Genomic DNA, 15,863 nt, shown 5'->3' with positions numbered 1-15,863 from the left:
AGTTATGTGATCTAAACTAATGACCACATCCAGATAATACTTCTCCTGGAACTGGACAGTAGACAGCCAAGCCCAGTGACCCATGCTCTTCACATTTTAGAGGACAGGGCAGAATAGAAATGGGGACATTCAATAGAGATTTCAGTAGAATCTCTTCAACCAAAGTCTGAGATACCTTCATTCCCTTTGAAATTCTATAAGACAGATCACAGTAGTGAGTCTGATGTTTACTTCCATGTTACAAGGAACAAACTAGTTCCAGAAGACCGATACTTCTCTGAACTTGGTTATGCTGGGATCCAGCCATGACTCCATGATCCTTTCAAATAAGGAAGAAATACAGCTCCCTTACATGCTCCCTCCCCTAGGGAAGGAGAAAATATTATAATGGCCCTATTTCTTCACCCCTCTCTTTACCACAAGACTTTGCCATTTCTCATGCTAAGAAAGTGGGTGTATTTTCCTGCCCTTTGACACTAGTCTCGGCCATGTGACTTGCTTTGACCAATAGAATGTTAATAGAGTAACAACACAATTACAAACTTGAAGGAAGGCTACAGGATGGCTGTTGTCCCTGCCATCACCATGAGGGGTTTGTGCTCAGACAGCTAGTAAGGGTAGACTGAGAGACATGTGGGAGTAAAGTCACCCTTATGTGAGCCCAGCCTATAATCAATTTATTCCCACTTTCAACCTGCAGATGTAAGGGTTAAGAAATGGACATTGTTATATGTCTCTGAGGTTGTATAGTTGTTTTAATGCAGTGTTATTGGAGCAAAAACTGATGTACCTACCACAGTAAAATTTCACATATGTTTAAGGGTTAAAATACTGTTTGCATTGTTTTCTTAATACATAATAAGTAATAGATTTCCTATAGTTTTCCTCATTAGACCATAAGGTCCTCAATGCAGGATCTTATTACATTCCTAATGCCCAAGACTTATGAGTCCACACCATGTTCTAAACCCCAGGGAATACTACAGTAAATAATATACTAGTCCAGCCATCAATCTACACCTGTGATTTTTTTCCATTTAGTATGTGGGTCAATGTTCTTTTCCTCAAAGGTGATAACAAAGTTTATGTCTGCAGCTGAAAGTGTAGAAAGTCAGCAAGGAACTCAAACCACCTGAGTGTTTTTGCTCTAGTGCTGGATGCACTGGAATCACTCACAGTACCTCTCAGGAATCAAGTGGACTGGCAACCATGGAATTATCACCAGAGCTTTGTAAATTACAGATTTCTAGTCTCCATCTTCAGGAACCTGGTTGAATAGTCTGGCACAAGGCCTAGCCCTGTGTTATTAAAAACATCTCAAAGTGCTGGTGGTCACAAGAATTGAGAACTCCTCTCCCCCACCAATCTAATAGAACTCCATTTGTGGATTCAATTTCTTCTGCTGTATTGAACTATTTGTGATGACATTAATATACCCTAAAGTGTGCACAGGGACCATACCCAGGTAACCAACTGTATCAGTCAGTTATAATTAGCATAACAAACCGTTCTAGACTCAGTGGCTTAAAACAATACATGTTCATTAGTGCTTATAGTCTATGGGTCTGTATGTGGGTGTCTGGTCTTTGCTGGGGCTATTCAAGTATCTGAGGACAGCTAGTATGTCCTCAAAGTTCTGATTTAGGATGCACTGTCAGCTGGAGTGACAGGATCTCTAGGCCACAGCAAGTGAGGTAGCACTACCATGTATCCCAAGACCTAGGTTGTGGGCCACACATTCTACTGGCCAAAGTAAGTAATAAGCCCAAGCCCAGATTCAGGGGCTGGAGAAACAGATTCCACTACTTGATAAGAGAAGCTACAAAGTCATGTTGTAAGGGATTGATAAAAATAAAAGAATAATCGGGACCATTTTTACAATCAATCTATTATACAGCATAAGAGAAAAATGTCACCTCCAACCAAATGAGATTTCTAAGTGAGACAAAAGTTTTTACTCTCATCTCAAAAAGAAGTCCTTACATTAAATCTGATATTGCCTATTTCTAGTTTTGCTTGTGCATACACATGCATGTGCACTTGGCACAACCTTAATTATCCTCAAGTTCTCAGCTGCGAACTAAAGCAAAAGCAATCCATATACTCCCAGCACTACTTTACATCATTCTTTGGTGTATCTGAAGACGTGAATGACAGCCAACCTATAAGGATGTGTTCAGGGCAAGTCTCTCCATGATGTCTCTTCCTGACTTAGGATATGGCCTACAATGAAATGTGGCATGGCTCATGAGGGCTACATCCTTCAAGGAATTGCACAGCATTAACATGAGGAGCACCAAAGTATACAAAGAAATATTAAGAGAAAAAGATTAAGAGCAGCAAATGGCCCAGAGGAACAGGAAACCGGGGCTCACTAGAGAGTACAGGCTGACACTTATTATAATTTAGCATGGGCTAAGCATTTTTTGGGGGGGGGGTGTAGTACTGGAAGTTGAACTCAGGACCTCATGCTTGCTGGGGAGGCACTCTACCATTTAAGCCATGCTCCCAGTCCCTAAACATTCTTCACTCTACCTTCCTACTTCACTCATCCTTGCCCTGACTGTCACCACTTAGTAAATGCACTCAAACTACTGGGACTGAATCTACAACTGTCTTTCCTGATCTAGGATCCAAGGTGTGCGCAGCCTGGCTGAGATTTAGCAGTACTTACTATAGCATCCTATGACTAAGGTGCTGCATTACATTTTTGCAGAAAATTTACCATAACATTTTGGCTAGCTCTACTCAAATTCTTTAAACACCTTCTTGTGAGGTCTGGCGCCACAGGGGGTGGAAGAGGAAAGAATTCCAGAAACCAGAAACACTGCTTGGTAGAGGAATAGCCAAAGCAAGGTAGTGCCTGTAGGCACTTTTGAAGGGAAACACCCTCCTCAAAGACAAAGCTTCTTATGTGCATAGTTTGGTTCCTATTTATATGTCCAGTTTTCAGTCTGCTTGATAGGATTGCTGCTTAAAAGACTAAGCAACAAGAGTGAGTACAAAACAATGAAAAAAGTAATACTACATTCACCATGAAGATGCCTCAGAAAAACTAAATCTGAACAGACACTGCATTCAATTTGGTGAAGATGAAAACATAAGGAACAGGTCATCAAAAGGGGGAATCATTGCCCACACTCCGCTAAATCAGATTGTTCCAGAGCACTGGATCTGGGAGAGAAGTAGGTTTAAAAAGGATAGTTGTGTTTTTATATGGTAATGTGTAGTACCCAATGAGCAAAGGTCTCAAAAGCCAGAGTGGCTATCAGTGCAGTTAACTACATGGGTGGCTTGGTGTGAGGTCCATTTGTTTTCAATTATCAACTGTCAACCTGGAATCTCCAGGTAAAAATCATCATAATGGTTCTCACCTCCACTTCTTGCTCACTTTGCTTCATAGTAAGTGACATTCTTGGATCAGAAGACAATGAATTAGCCAACTACTGCAGTTTATCTATGTGTTTAATTAGCTAAGAGGAGGCCAGAGCAGTAAGAAAGCAAACCCCTGGCATTATCACCACAGGAACACTGATAATGACAATGATGAAGAACTACTGTTCTCTTCAGCAAAAGGCTTACTGTGCTTTTCATAAACTTAAAAGTGGGTCATGAACTCTAAAAAGGGGATTTTCACCCTGCCTGTGTCCATCACTCACAAAAGCCAACTTCACACTCTTCTCACAAGCCAGAAAGTTCAGATGTGCCCTCTTGGTATGGTTTGTGTGACTGTTGTCCAGTGCTGTTCCCAAAACCCAGCTATGTTAAGTATTGGCTACTTCTTATAGAGAATCCTTAAGTTGCCCCCACAGAAGTGCCCAAACAAACCTATACTGCTCTTGCAGAGACACATGGGCTCAAGTCAAACATCTACATGTGTCATAAGGCACCTCTGGCTCGGGCAATTTTTTCTGTGGTTTCCTATGCTGCTCTCCTCTAAACCCTCTTAGCTCAGCACTTTCCCACTCCAATGTAGTCATGAGGTAAATCCTCACGGCCATTAAAAATAGGGCTATCTCTCAAACATACTAAAGCAGTGTGGAACCAAACTAACTTTACACATAGCCTTATCTTTCCTAAAACACTGTTCTTTTCTCCCCAGGTATTACAGTATGGGCTAGACCAGGAACCAGAAGCAGCTGTTTTATTCTTCCACATGCCAGCACAATCTACGGCTTGTGTTTACAGTAAATGTTTGAAGCACAAAAGCTTGTTAACAATGCCTCACTTGATTTCTCTGAATTACTCTCTCACCCACAGCAATCTAGGGAGAAGTCCTTGGCACCAGCCCCACGTGAAAAACCTGCTTCCCAGCCTCCTTCAATTTGCCTTCCGACCCTCCCCTCAGATTTATACAAAGATCTCTGTTTTCTCCCTTAAATGCCATATGAATCCCACGTTGGACACCAGATCTTTTTCTTCCCCACAGCACCACAAATTTAATTCGGTACTTCCACATTCACGTATACTTAGACTTATACTTATTTTTTAATGCTTTTCCTCCATCCCCACCTCTGACATCCCTCATTCCACGTTGAAACCTTTTAAATAAGGTTTTCTGTTTGCTTTTGTTTTGAGACAAAATATCATTTTGGTTTATTTTAAAGCTATGGTAACAATTAGGCTGTATTTCTGTTGGTCAGAGGTGCCCATGCATTAACATGCCACAATCCTTAGCACTTTTTCTTCCTCAAAACCAATCTGGTAAGCAATGTTTTTTTTTCTTTTCTCCCTACAGGGCCAAAAGGGTAAGTTATACCAATAAGAGGTCATGTGTGTAAGTTTTGCTCCAGGGTGAGGCTATCAGGTTACAAATTCTAATAAACCTTGCTGCAGAAAGACATTTCTTTGTCTTGAGACCACTGAGAACTAACCAGCCAAACAGAACACCTTAATTCCCTCAGAAACTCTCCCACCCAAACATAAACCAACACTAAAACAAATAAAGTGAATGGGTGGCCCTGCAGCTGGCAGCCCTTACCATTGGAAGCAGAGGTCCCCTGGGGACCCTGGCCTGGGCTCTGGCTCCTCTCGGATGATGGTGGCCAGGGGTCCAGGCTGTGGGTACAGGTGAAGGTATGCTCCTTGCATGCTTGAACAGGACTCAATGCCGTCTGATTGCCTGTCTGCCACTCAGTCCTCTTGTCTGGGTGGGAAGGGCCAATATGAAAAAATGTGCAGGTTACTCACTGGCCTTCCCCGGCAGACACACCCAGGAGGAGGGAGAGGCAAGGCAGACTAGGAGATTCTTTGGAGGCAGTGCCTGAGATCTGGCTTCTGATTCCTTTTGTTATTACTTCCTGAACTTTGAGCTCAGCCTGCACAGGCATGGGTACTGAGGGGAGATAAATAACACTTGGGTGATTGATTCCAAGAATGTGTGCACGAAGTTCTTCAAAAAGGCACAGCTTAAGCTCAAATACCTTTAAATTTAACCCCCAAATTTGTTTTTTGTGTTAGAGTATTAGCACTGGCACACACTGGAGAGTGAATGGTTACCCTGGGGCAGGGAACAGGAACAGCCTGCAGCAAGCACACCAGATGTGATTTAAAAAATGCACTTCCAGAGCCTAACTTTTAGGCTCAGTTTTAGAGAAACAGGATTCTCAACATTCTCCTGGAGTTTAGGATCTTTGCAGAGTACAGGGGCACATACTTGAAATAGGAATCTGTAAATGGAGGTCTTTATAATGGATTCATACTGTAAATGCAAGAAGCTGTTACTTGATAGCAGGGCCATGGATAGACCCTGACATGAAGCTTTTCACAAATGGAGTGGTCCTTTAGTAACTGTTTTGGTAAGTGTGGATGTTCATAAACAAAAACACAGTGGCAGTGATATGAAGAAGGTGGGGTAGGGTTTGAACTCAGGGCTTTGAACTGAGATCCTCCCAGTCTTGGATCAGGGAGCAAGGATTACAGGCTCAAGTCACTGGTGCCCAGCACCATTATTCTTTCTCCCTCATGTATGTGCACTTTGAGACCCAGATGTTAGGCATCTTGGTTCCTGTTCAGCCACTGGGTGGATGGAAGATCCAGGATTTGGACTCACGTTTGCCTAATTTCAAGACCTTATGTTTTTTAAAAAAATTTGTAGCTTTTCCAAAACTGATATGCCATAGAATAGAATTCTGTGAGATGAAAATGAAAGTGAAAAAAGTCTAGGTTTCTTTACTGTAGATTCTTGAACCTTTAATCAGCTAAAATACATTGTGAGTCTCCAAGATCCAGACTTAATATGCTATGTATCCTTTCCCTTTTTCTTTTCTTTTTAGTTGTTGTTGGTTTGTTTGTTTTGCCTAAGGGGGTGGGGCTTAGGGAAGTGGAGGGTGGGAATTTTTTTTTGGGGGGTGGTACCATTTTTTTTTAACCTGTTCTGTTTGTCTTTATTTTATAAATCACATACTCTTTTAAATCAAGGATTTTGACCATACTCTGTAAATCACAAACATGCTTTTCTAAAGATTTTTATTATAAAATAAATTTTATAGATATTATATATGCATACAATATATTTCAACATAGTCTAAAAATAATAAAATAAAAGGTTATATTGGGCAAAAGGCTTGAAAAGAAACCTCTCTCCAAACAGAGCAATGAAAGTGGTACAATTAAAAATTATACTTACGTCATTAAGGAGATACATAATGAAGCCACAGAGAAGTACCACTATACTCCTAACAAGAACAGCAAAAATCAAAAATCAAAATACTGCAAAAATCAAAATACTGAACATAGTAACTGTTGGTTACCACATGAAGCAACTGAATTCCTCATATACTGCTAGTGAGCATGTAAAATCACAAACATGTTTTGTCACATGTCTCATATACTGCTAGTAAGCATGTAAAATCACAAACATGTAAAGTCACAAACATGTTTTGTCAGTTGCAGAAACATGAACATCCACATAGCTTTCATTCAGAATATTTATTATATTCATTTTGTTTTCTGATATTTTGACATGTTAAAAATCTTGCTGACCCAGTAGGGAACTGCCCCCTCCCAAGGCTAGTCCTACTTAAGGGCCAGATTAGAAACACAGCTCTCACATTCAAGTCACTCTTGATTCTATAGGCCCAACTTGCTCTAACTCTTAATATCCAACCAGTATTTTTCCGGCCTTACAGCATCCAGGACCAATTATCAGGTAGCAACAGAATCCAAAACCTGTTCGGATTATTAAATCAGCTAACCCTAACTGTTCACTCTACCATGCCAAGTCTTTCCTGTGAAATCCCTAATAAAGACCATGGCCTTCCTCTTGCTCCATTATGTCTCCTGATTGGTATAGGGTTTTTCTCCATTGTGAAATTATTTATGACGAACAAGGTGGATCTTATGTCAAAATCTTTCCCACACTCATTACATGGATAAAGCCCTTCTCCAATGTGAACTTTCTTATGCTGAGGAAGGTGGGCTTTCGTGCCATAGGTTTTACCACATTCATTGTACTCCTATGGCCTCTCTCCATTATGAACACACTGGTGCTCAAGAAACTCAGTTTTGTGGCTAAAGGCTTCCTCCCACTCACTGCACCTGTAATGTCCTTTTCCAATGTGGAAGTCCTTCCAGCACTAAGTGCTTCTGAGTAAATTCCTTTTGTTGGACCAGCACTCCTGCTGGGGAAGCCTTTAGCCACAAAAGTTGTTCTCAATACCCTCCCATGTAAGGATTCTCTGCTATGTGAACTCCACAGTTCTTAAGATAGGGAGTCCTGTCCTCTTCCACTCTGAGCGCTTTAATACACTGTACTGTTTCCAGTCCTGGAAGATGCATATAATAAGCCAGAATTGTCTGCCATATGCCCCACATGTGTACAGTTCATGCCTGGGATGTAGTCTCTGCTCCTCAGTCAGCCACAAAATATTTTCCATGACTGTGTCACACATCCCATAACAAGGGTAGGTCACCTGGGTAGCTGGATCGAATTTGGGAGCTCTGACATGTGAAACTGCCTCTTGATTTTCCACTTGAAACCAAGAACCAGAGCAAGTCCCTCTCAAGGGCTGTCTTGCTGAGGCTGGAGTGACAAGTGCCTTGTCAAGGCACCCAGTGCTCTTCCCCCAGTTCAAACATACAATAAAAATAATCCAGGGAGATACAAATCCTGTTGGATATGGCAGATGAGTGGACAACAGCAGCTCATGATGACTCCTTCCCCCATATATCACAGGAAAATAATTATGAAAAGGAACTTGGAGGAACATTTTCCAAGAACCTCCCAGCTGTCTCTGTGTATGGCTCTGAAGCCATTGGAACCTGAGACTGAACCTAGAGCTCACAATCTGCCAGGTGAACCAAACTGTGAGTCACCAAGATGCCCACTTGGAGGAGAGCACCAGAAGTCCCTCCAGTACTGTGGTTTTTGAACTCAAGGCTTCACACTTGGTAAGCATGTACTCTACCATACAAGCCACTTCACCAGCCTTTTTTGTGTTGGGTATTTTCAAGATAGGGTCTCGCAAACTATTTGCCTGGGATGGCTTCAAACTGCGATCCTCCTGATCTCTGCCTCCTCGGTAGCTAGAATTACAGGCCAACATTGAGCCACCGATGCCCAGCTTGGTGGGGATCTTTTGAGTTTGGGAAACACTATTATAGAGAAGGGTTATTGTATTTTTCTTTCCCTCTTTAAAATTTTGTTAAACTTGAAAAAAGTCATAAAATTTTTTAAGTAGTATAGAAGGGTACAAAATAAAAAAGTAAAAATCTGTCTATTATCCCCAATGACCTGTCTCCTTCCCCAGAGGAAACCACTGTCAGCAATTTCTTATGTATCTGGTTCAGAAATTTTCATACACATAAAGCATACATAAAATCCATTTTGAAACAGCACACCCAGGATTAAAGTATACCCATGATGTGCTATTTGGCACTTTTTAAAAACTTAATGATATATGTGAGATTTTCCACATCAGCATATAGAATTGCTATTGGCAAGTCGGTCAAGAAGAATAAAAGGTAGGTCTGGGGCTGGGGTTGTAGCTCGGTGGTAGAGTGCTTGCCTAGCATGCACAAGACCCTGAACTTGATCCCAAGCACTGCAAAAAGAAAAGTAAAAGGCTGGTCTAAAATCTGGGGTTACTGTTTTCTAAATGGGTCCTTTATGTGGTCACAGTGTTTCATGACTGGCTTCCTCCTCCCCTTCCACCTCTGTACTTGATACTCATGTAGAATGGAGAGCAATGTGGGAATTGGAGATTCTGTTCTAAGACTTCACCTTAGCATTCTATAAATTCCAGACATGATCACTAGTATCTTATAAACAAATATACAAGAGTGAATCTAATAATCATTTAAAACAGTAAAATGATATTTCACAATAGAGATTTCTGAGTGTCTTGTACAAACCCTCCCTTTTTGTGTGCACTTTTTCTAAGTAAACACAGTTTGTTATGCTGTCTCAGTCATGAGACAATTACTAAACTGTAAGTCTAAAATGGGTATACATTTGAGCTGCTATACATGAAAAGACTCTAACCTAGTCTATAGTATAGGCACTGAACACACTGTATCATAAACTTGATATAATATGAATATATGTTAGAACAAGCAATAAAACATTCAACTAGAACCAGCCTTCCCTGCCTGCCTCCTTAGAATTGGAAAGGTATTTGAGGGATGATTTAATTGTTCAGGGCTAATATAAGTCAACATCTTATTTTTTCAATAGATTTTCCCATAAAAGAGCTTAAAAGTCAGTCCATTGGGTTTTATTCCTTCTAACATAAGTAGAGAAGTACCTCCATAGTTTGAGCCATTGACCTGATCCCTCTCCTTTTTCTTCTTTTCCCTCTTCTTCCTCTTCCTATACATCTTCCCAAGCAAGGAAAGCCTTGTAGATAAAGTTACAGAGGGAAAGACTGAGAGAAGGGAGGAAGAAGAGTGACTCACACTCCTTTATTGTGCTTATAGTTGAGTGGATGCTATGTAATTTGCTGTAAGATTTGAAAAAAAAGTCAGAGAAACTAATTCTTTCTCTCCTCCCACTTTGCCTCCTGTCCCAATATTAAACTTCAACTTTCAACACAGTCCTTATAATACAGTAGGCACTTATTTGAGTATTTGTACCCCGTTCTGCCCCTTCTAATTTAGAGTAAACTTCAAAGGGGATCACCACGAACAAAACTGTGTTGCTTTTTATTCTCAATAACATTTTTTTTCTCAATAACATTTAACAGCAACTGTCCATTCAAAAAGAAGTCTACACCTGGAATGGACAGTATACTACTCCTCTCAAATAGGCAATGCTTAAAGACCTAAACACTTGCTTTGGCTGCTCTAGAGTGAGTAGCAGGGAAGAAACAGCAGGTGCATAGTGACTTTTAAGAATGTTTGAACCCCAGTTCTGCTTCTTATGCTCTGGTCATGTCACAGTTGGGAGTTCCAGACCCCTAGTCTCTCAGGTGAGAATAACATCTTATATCTATGAGGATAACATCTTCTATCCACAGGGCTGGGGCTGAAGATGAACTGAAAGACATATGTAAAATATCTTGTACACTGCAGAGTACCTCACAAATGTTGGGTCATGACCACCATCACTTCTGGTGCTCTGATTGGTAGCAGTAGAGTGTGATCATTGCTTTCAAAGAGGAATCAAGCTGAGTCTGTTGTACTTGTCTGCCATCTCTAACAGCCATAGGTAGTCTATTGAGCTGCTGTTAAGAACAGCACAATTCAGATTCAGCACAATTCAAGCAGAAAATGAGACCAGTTAATTTTCATGTAGACACAGAACTCCTCCTTCATTCCTATTGCACTCAGACCTTCCAAGCTACTACTTCTTAGAATATTTTGCCCCTTACTTTTCCTACTGATTCACAGATCTACAAGCTTAATCAAATTCAGACTGATTTGAACTAGTTCATTGGTGGGTAATGTTTATACTTCCATCAGGAGGCAACTAATGTTTGTTTATTTCTCTTCTTTATGTACTTAGCAACCATTGAGAATCAGTGCCTCAGAATTACTTCATTGGGATTAGAAAATGGTGAATTTCTTCCATTACTTCCTCCTTTATTAGCTAGGACATTATTGATATTTAAAATGAGAGCATATATTTTTGATATCTGTTTTGGCTATATGTGTTGTTAGATGAAATAACAGTTCCTGTCCATCTATAGGCATCATTAGTATCTAATATACTAAAAAGATGACTTGGTTTAAAAAAAAAAACTACTCAAATTTCTGAGTAACAACTCAGAAACATCACTTAGCAATCTTTAATCAAAAGGTTGAGAGGAGCTGGCGCAATCAGTTCACTGATTCTGCTGCTTGTGAGCTCTATGATTTTGCTTAAGACATTTACTTTTCCTTCCCTCAGTTTTCTCATCTATAAACCAGGGTAATAATGTCTACCTCATAGCTTTTGTGAGAATTTATGAAAAAGTATGTCGAGTATGTTTCAGTTTCTGACAAATAGATGCTCAAAGTAAATCACAGTTATTACTGCTTCACTATCCTCTGCCTCTTTATACCTAGCACAGTGCCTTGCAAACAGCAGTCGCTCAGTAAATGTTGGCTGAATAAATAAAAGGATGATTGACTTTACTTTTTCCTGAGCTGGTGATGCCTTTAATATTTCAAGAGGTTGGGCATATAGAAGGGAACAAAACAAAGATTCTACTCATGAATTTACATTGAATTGGATATGGGAATGAAAGGGACACTATTTGCTCCTAGATTCAAATACTGCAGTCAGCTAATTTGAAAATAAGTACTGTTGGTAACTCATAGGGTTGGTGTAGAAAGGAGCAGGATCAACTCAACTGTATCACTAGAGATGTGAAGACTCAATTTTCTCTAAAAGAAGGCATGCCAGTATTGCTATGACCTGAGGTGCATTAAGTGCTCATGTAGTGCTATGGTTTGGTAAGTGTCCACTAGGGGGTCATGTGTTGAAGGCTTGGTCTCCCTGGTGGCACTAGTAGGGAGTAGCAGAGTCTTTAAAGGAAGGTAATTAGATCACTGGGCTAATGCCCTTGAAGAGGATCTCTTTTTTTCTCTTTTTCACTTCCTGGACATGAGTGAGTTGTTTTGCTCTGCTATATACTCCCATCATGACATACTGCCTCACCACATGATCAAATCAACAAGGGTCAAATGATCATAGACAGAAACTTCCAAAACTGTGAACCAAAATAACCCTTTTCTCTTTATAATTTGGTTATCTCAGGTATTTCACTCTAGTGTCTGAAAGTAATACAGTGGGTTGAACTGTGTCCCTCAAAAGACAGGTTGAAGTCCTAACCTCTAGAACCTGTGAATGTGGTGTTATTTAGAAATGGGATCTTTACAGAAGTAATTAAGAGGAAGCATACTGGATTAGGGTGTACCTTAAATCTAATCACTGGTTTCCTTATAAAAAGAGACACAATGATATATAGGGAAGGAAAGGCATAGATGGGGGTTATGTTACCACAAGCCAAGGAATGCCAAGGATCACTAGCAGCCACCTGATACCTTACTAACATGTTGATTTTGGATTTCTGGCCTCCGGGACTATGAGAGAATAATTTTCTGTTGTTTTAAGCCACCAAGTTTGTGGTGATTTGTTACAGCAGCTCTAGGAAATAGAAACCAGTGAACTCAGATAGAAGATAAGGCTCAGTCAGTCTACCTGTGGCTTGAACTGTTCAGTGGGAAAGAGGGAAGGGGTGGGGGAATCCTAGACAGGAAAACCTGAATCAGCTTTAATTCATCTGATGTCAACTGGGCCCATAGCCGACTCTTCAAAGTTGCACAAGTACTAACAGGTAAGTCTGCATAACCTGAAAAGCAGGTGGGCAGAAGTCACAGGATTTGTTAGCACTGATACATTGTAGATGAGAATGCTCTTTGTGAGAGTAGGCAGCTTTCATCTTCTTCCACAGTGGGGCAAGGGGAAACAATACAGTCTGCCCATGGCAGAAAGGGCACTCCATCCTGAACTCTGTCTTCATTGCATCTCAGAAAGCCTCCATGGTCTAGTGGCAGCATCTACAACTCTCTGAAGTCAAATTTCCTATGCACTCCCTGGTTACCTTACCATGCTGAGCCTCAACACCACCACCCCTTTTTGGCACAATGAGAATTCAATACAATAATGCAGCAGAGAACATGGCTATGCGAGCAGTGCTGACTTGGCACCCTTTACAAAGTCACTATCTGGATATTATAACAATAAGTAGTGGTGGTGGACATTCATAGTCCCTGAACATTCTCTGGGAGCTAGGCACTGAGCTGGACACTGTAAAGACTAAGAGTAAGCTTCAGTCTTTGATAAATGAAGTGTGTTGGGGCTGTAAGATTTGAGATGCTGTTTCTCTTTCTTCTTAACAGGTATTTTAATGTTATAATAGGTTTTATAATGAAAATCCTTAAAATGAAAACTGGTCTAATTTTTTTAAGTGGGGAAAGTGACCATATGCATTTATTAAAAATATTTTTACAACATTGCTCACTCATTGAGGCACAGCACTGGGTATCAAGAGGGACAGTGCCCACACTCAAATTTACCCACACTGAACTCGTAACACTTGGTCACTAGCATATGATTTAGTTTGCACTTAATTAGTGGCTAATTATTTCAGGTGTGCTAGCTTTATTTTCCTAGCTTAACTCCCTCAGGGTATGAACTACCTTCATTCATACCATCTGTTAGAACCTAGTCCAAAGCCCACTCATTCCCCAGGATTAGCTGGCCTTACATACAGGACAATGCAACAGATTTCTCTCTACCTTTCTGGAAAATGAACCATAATCAAGTTGCCTCGTTATTATGTTAATGCTACGAAGGAAGCAGAAAAGCCCATAAGTAAGACTTCTTACATGTTGGGGGGTCTGCTTCATCATTTTCTACTGTTCCCCCTTCCTGCCCACATATACAAATGGCACCACTAAGATCACAGGAAAAAATGCAGGTGGGGCTAAGAGATCCAACTAGGAGTCAAAAGCACTGGGAACACAGGTGTATATGTGTGTGTCTCTATGTGTGTGTCTCTATGTGTGTGTGTGTGTGTGTGCGTGGACGTGCTTGTAGATCCACACACACTGGCATAAATACACCTTAAGCCTAATGCAACTAAATCATTTCCTACAGAGATTAAAAGCCAGCCTTTCTCAGTGACTTCTAAAATTGTTGCTTCAGGACTGTCACAGATGCTTTGGGTACTTGAAGGAGACAATGAAGAGACTTCAGCCCCATATGTCTTTGGAAATGTGGACAGGAGAACTATGTGCCACATTGTGCCAAGTTCTTGTTTTGTTTTGTTTTAAAACTGGGTCTCACTATGCTGCTGAGGCTGGCCTCAAACTCATGATCCTCCTGCCTCACCCTCCCAAGCACTGGGATTATAGGTGTATGCCACCATGCCCTGATTATACTAAATTCTTTACTCTTGTTCTTTTATTTAGTCAAGCTCTATGAGGTAGTATCAACTTTGTCACATTGGCTGGGACACTGCTTAGAAAAGGAAGAGCCAGGACTTATCTCACATCTGGGTGACTACAGCATCACCTCTCTATGTGACCACAGTTTGGCACTATTGGGAGGGAAAGAAGAGGGCCACAGAACCAGTATCAAGCAAAATCATTGGTTCCTAGCCATTTTTCTCCCATACCCCTATCCATTGTCTCACATTATAAGCAATGAACTTTGACTGGAGACCCTCAAGTCATTCCACAAGTATGGTCTTTATGCAAAAATCCAGGTTTGGATAGAGAGAAAGAAGAGAACCATATTGAAACTGCTGAATTAGGGTTGAAAGCTGCCTACTCCCTCCTCACCATGCACAGCAGCTAACTGAGGTTGGAGCATAGACACCAAACAAAAGGCTCCCAGGAGCCCACACATTCTAACCTAACTACTGCCAGCGATTGTGGGTAGGGTAAGCAGTACCACCTCCCCCCCATTCCTCAACAGCTTAATGAAGATTTGGCCTGTCATCTTCCGGGGAGCAAACTCCACGGCTGTCTGAGAGAGACTGATTTTTATTCTTTAACAGAACCGTGGATCCTCCGTTAAGGCCAGAAGTTAGCAATAAAATGGGTCATAAACATATTTATGGGGTTATAACCCCCTTAGAGTAGGCAGCTGGATTTCTTCCAGGCCTGGGGCTGCCAAAACCAAACTCCTGAGGAAGTCTGGCGCACAATCACCAGGGAGAGGTGGGAATCTTGTGGAGGCCATGGCTCTCACTGGGCTGTTGCTGCAGAGAGGAGCTTATTAGACCAGGTCCTCCCCCTGGGACTCTGGAAGTGCCCCTCGGACTCTGGAAGCATATTTGTCCAATACCATCTAGCAGTAAATGTGGGCACACAGCTTGCTTTGGAGGTATAGGATAATTCTGAAAAAGAGTCATTCATATTCTAGAATGTCCAAGATTCTGCAAGGATGTGGCTCAAGTGATAAAAGTGTTTACCTAGCAGTAGGAGGACCTGAGTTCAACCTCTAGTACCCACCCTCTCCCCCCAAAAAAGAAAGAAAAAACTGTCCAAGATTCTATACAGACATACATCATGAGTACGTGCTATCTTTGAATATAGCAAAGAAAAACCTCTCCATTTTCTTCCTATACTGATACTTTTAAAAATCTCTCTTTTGGGATAGAAATTCCAGTGACAAGGTCATTATTACTCAGATATTAAAAATATTTTGCTGTTGACTTCTCCAGATCAGCTGGATATATTAAAGTTACCTTGCTTTCTTGAACTTTTTGTCATTTACTACTTGTCTTGGTAGAATTCAGTTGTCAAGTAGACTGCTGAAGTGAGGATAGTTACCTATTTCCAAGTGGAGAAAGTTATTATGTGGAGATAAGATTAGATTTGTTCATTTTTTGATATAATAATGTATGTAAATCTTTATTAGTGTATTA

General features: G+C 40.8%; 1 protein-coding gene across 9 annotated transcripts in view; it reads right to left on the bottom strand.

Annotated features, from left to right (window-relative positions):
* Window positions 1-15,863, bottom strand: part of Ston2 (stonin 2) — a 133,511-nt gene that overhangs the window by 40,821 nt on the left and 76,827 nt on the right. For 7 of the 9 annotated variants that reach the window (XM_074067395.1, XM_074067399.1, XM_074067397.1 and 4 more), the window contains one exon: window positions 4,982-5,146. The exons of the other annotated variants lie outside the window; for them this stretch is intronic. In XM_074067395.1, the coding sequence (XP_073923496.1) occupies window positions 4,982-5,146 (165 nt within the window). The remainder of the gene's footprint in view (window positions 1-4,981; window positions 5,147-15,863) is intronic. 9 annotated transcript variants of the gene reach the window in all.

This window comes from Castor canadensis, chromosome 3 (assembly GCF_047511655.1).
Source record: "Castor canadensis chromosome 3, mCasCan1.hap1v2, whole genome shotgun sequence".
In the NCBI taxonomy this organism is placed as follows: domain Eukaryota; kingdom Metazoa; phylum Chordata; class Mammalia; order Rodentia; family Castoridae; genus Castor; species Castor canadensis.
Note: the sequence above shows the minus strand (reverse complement) of the source record. Positions and strands in the feature narration are given on the sequence as shown.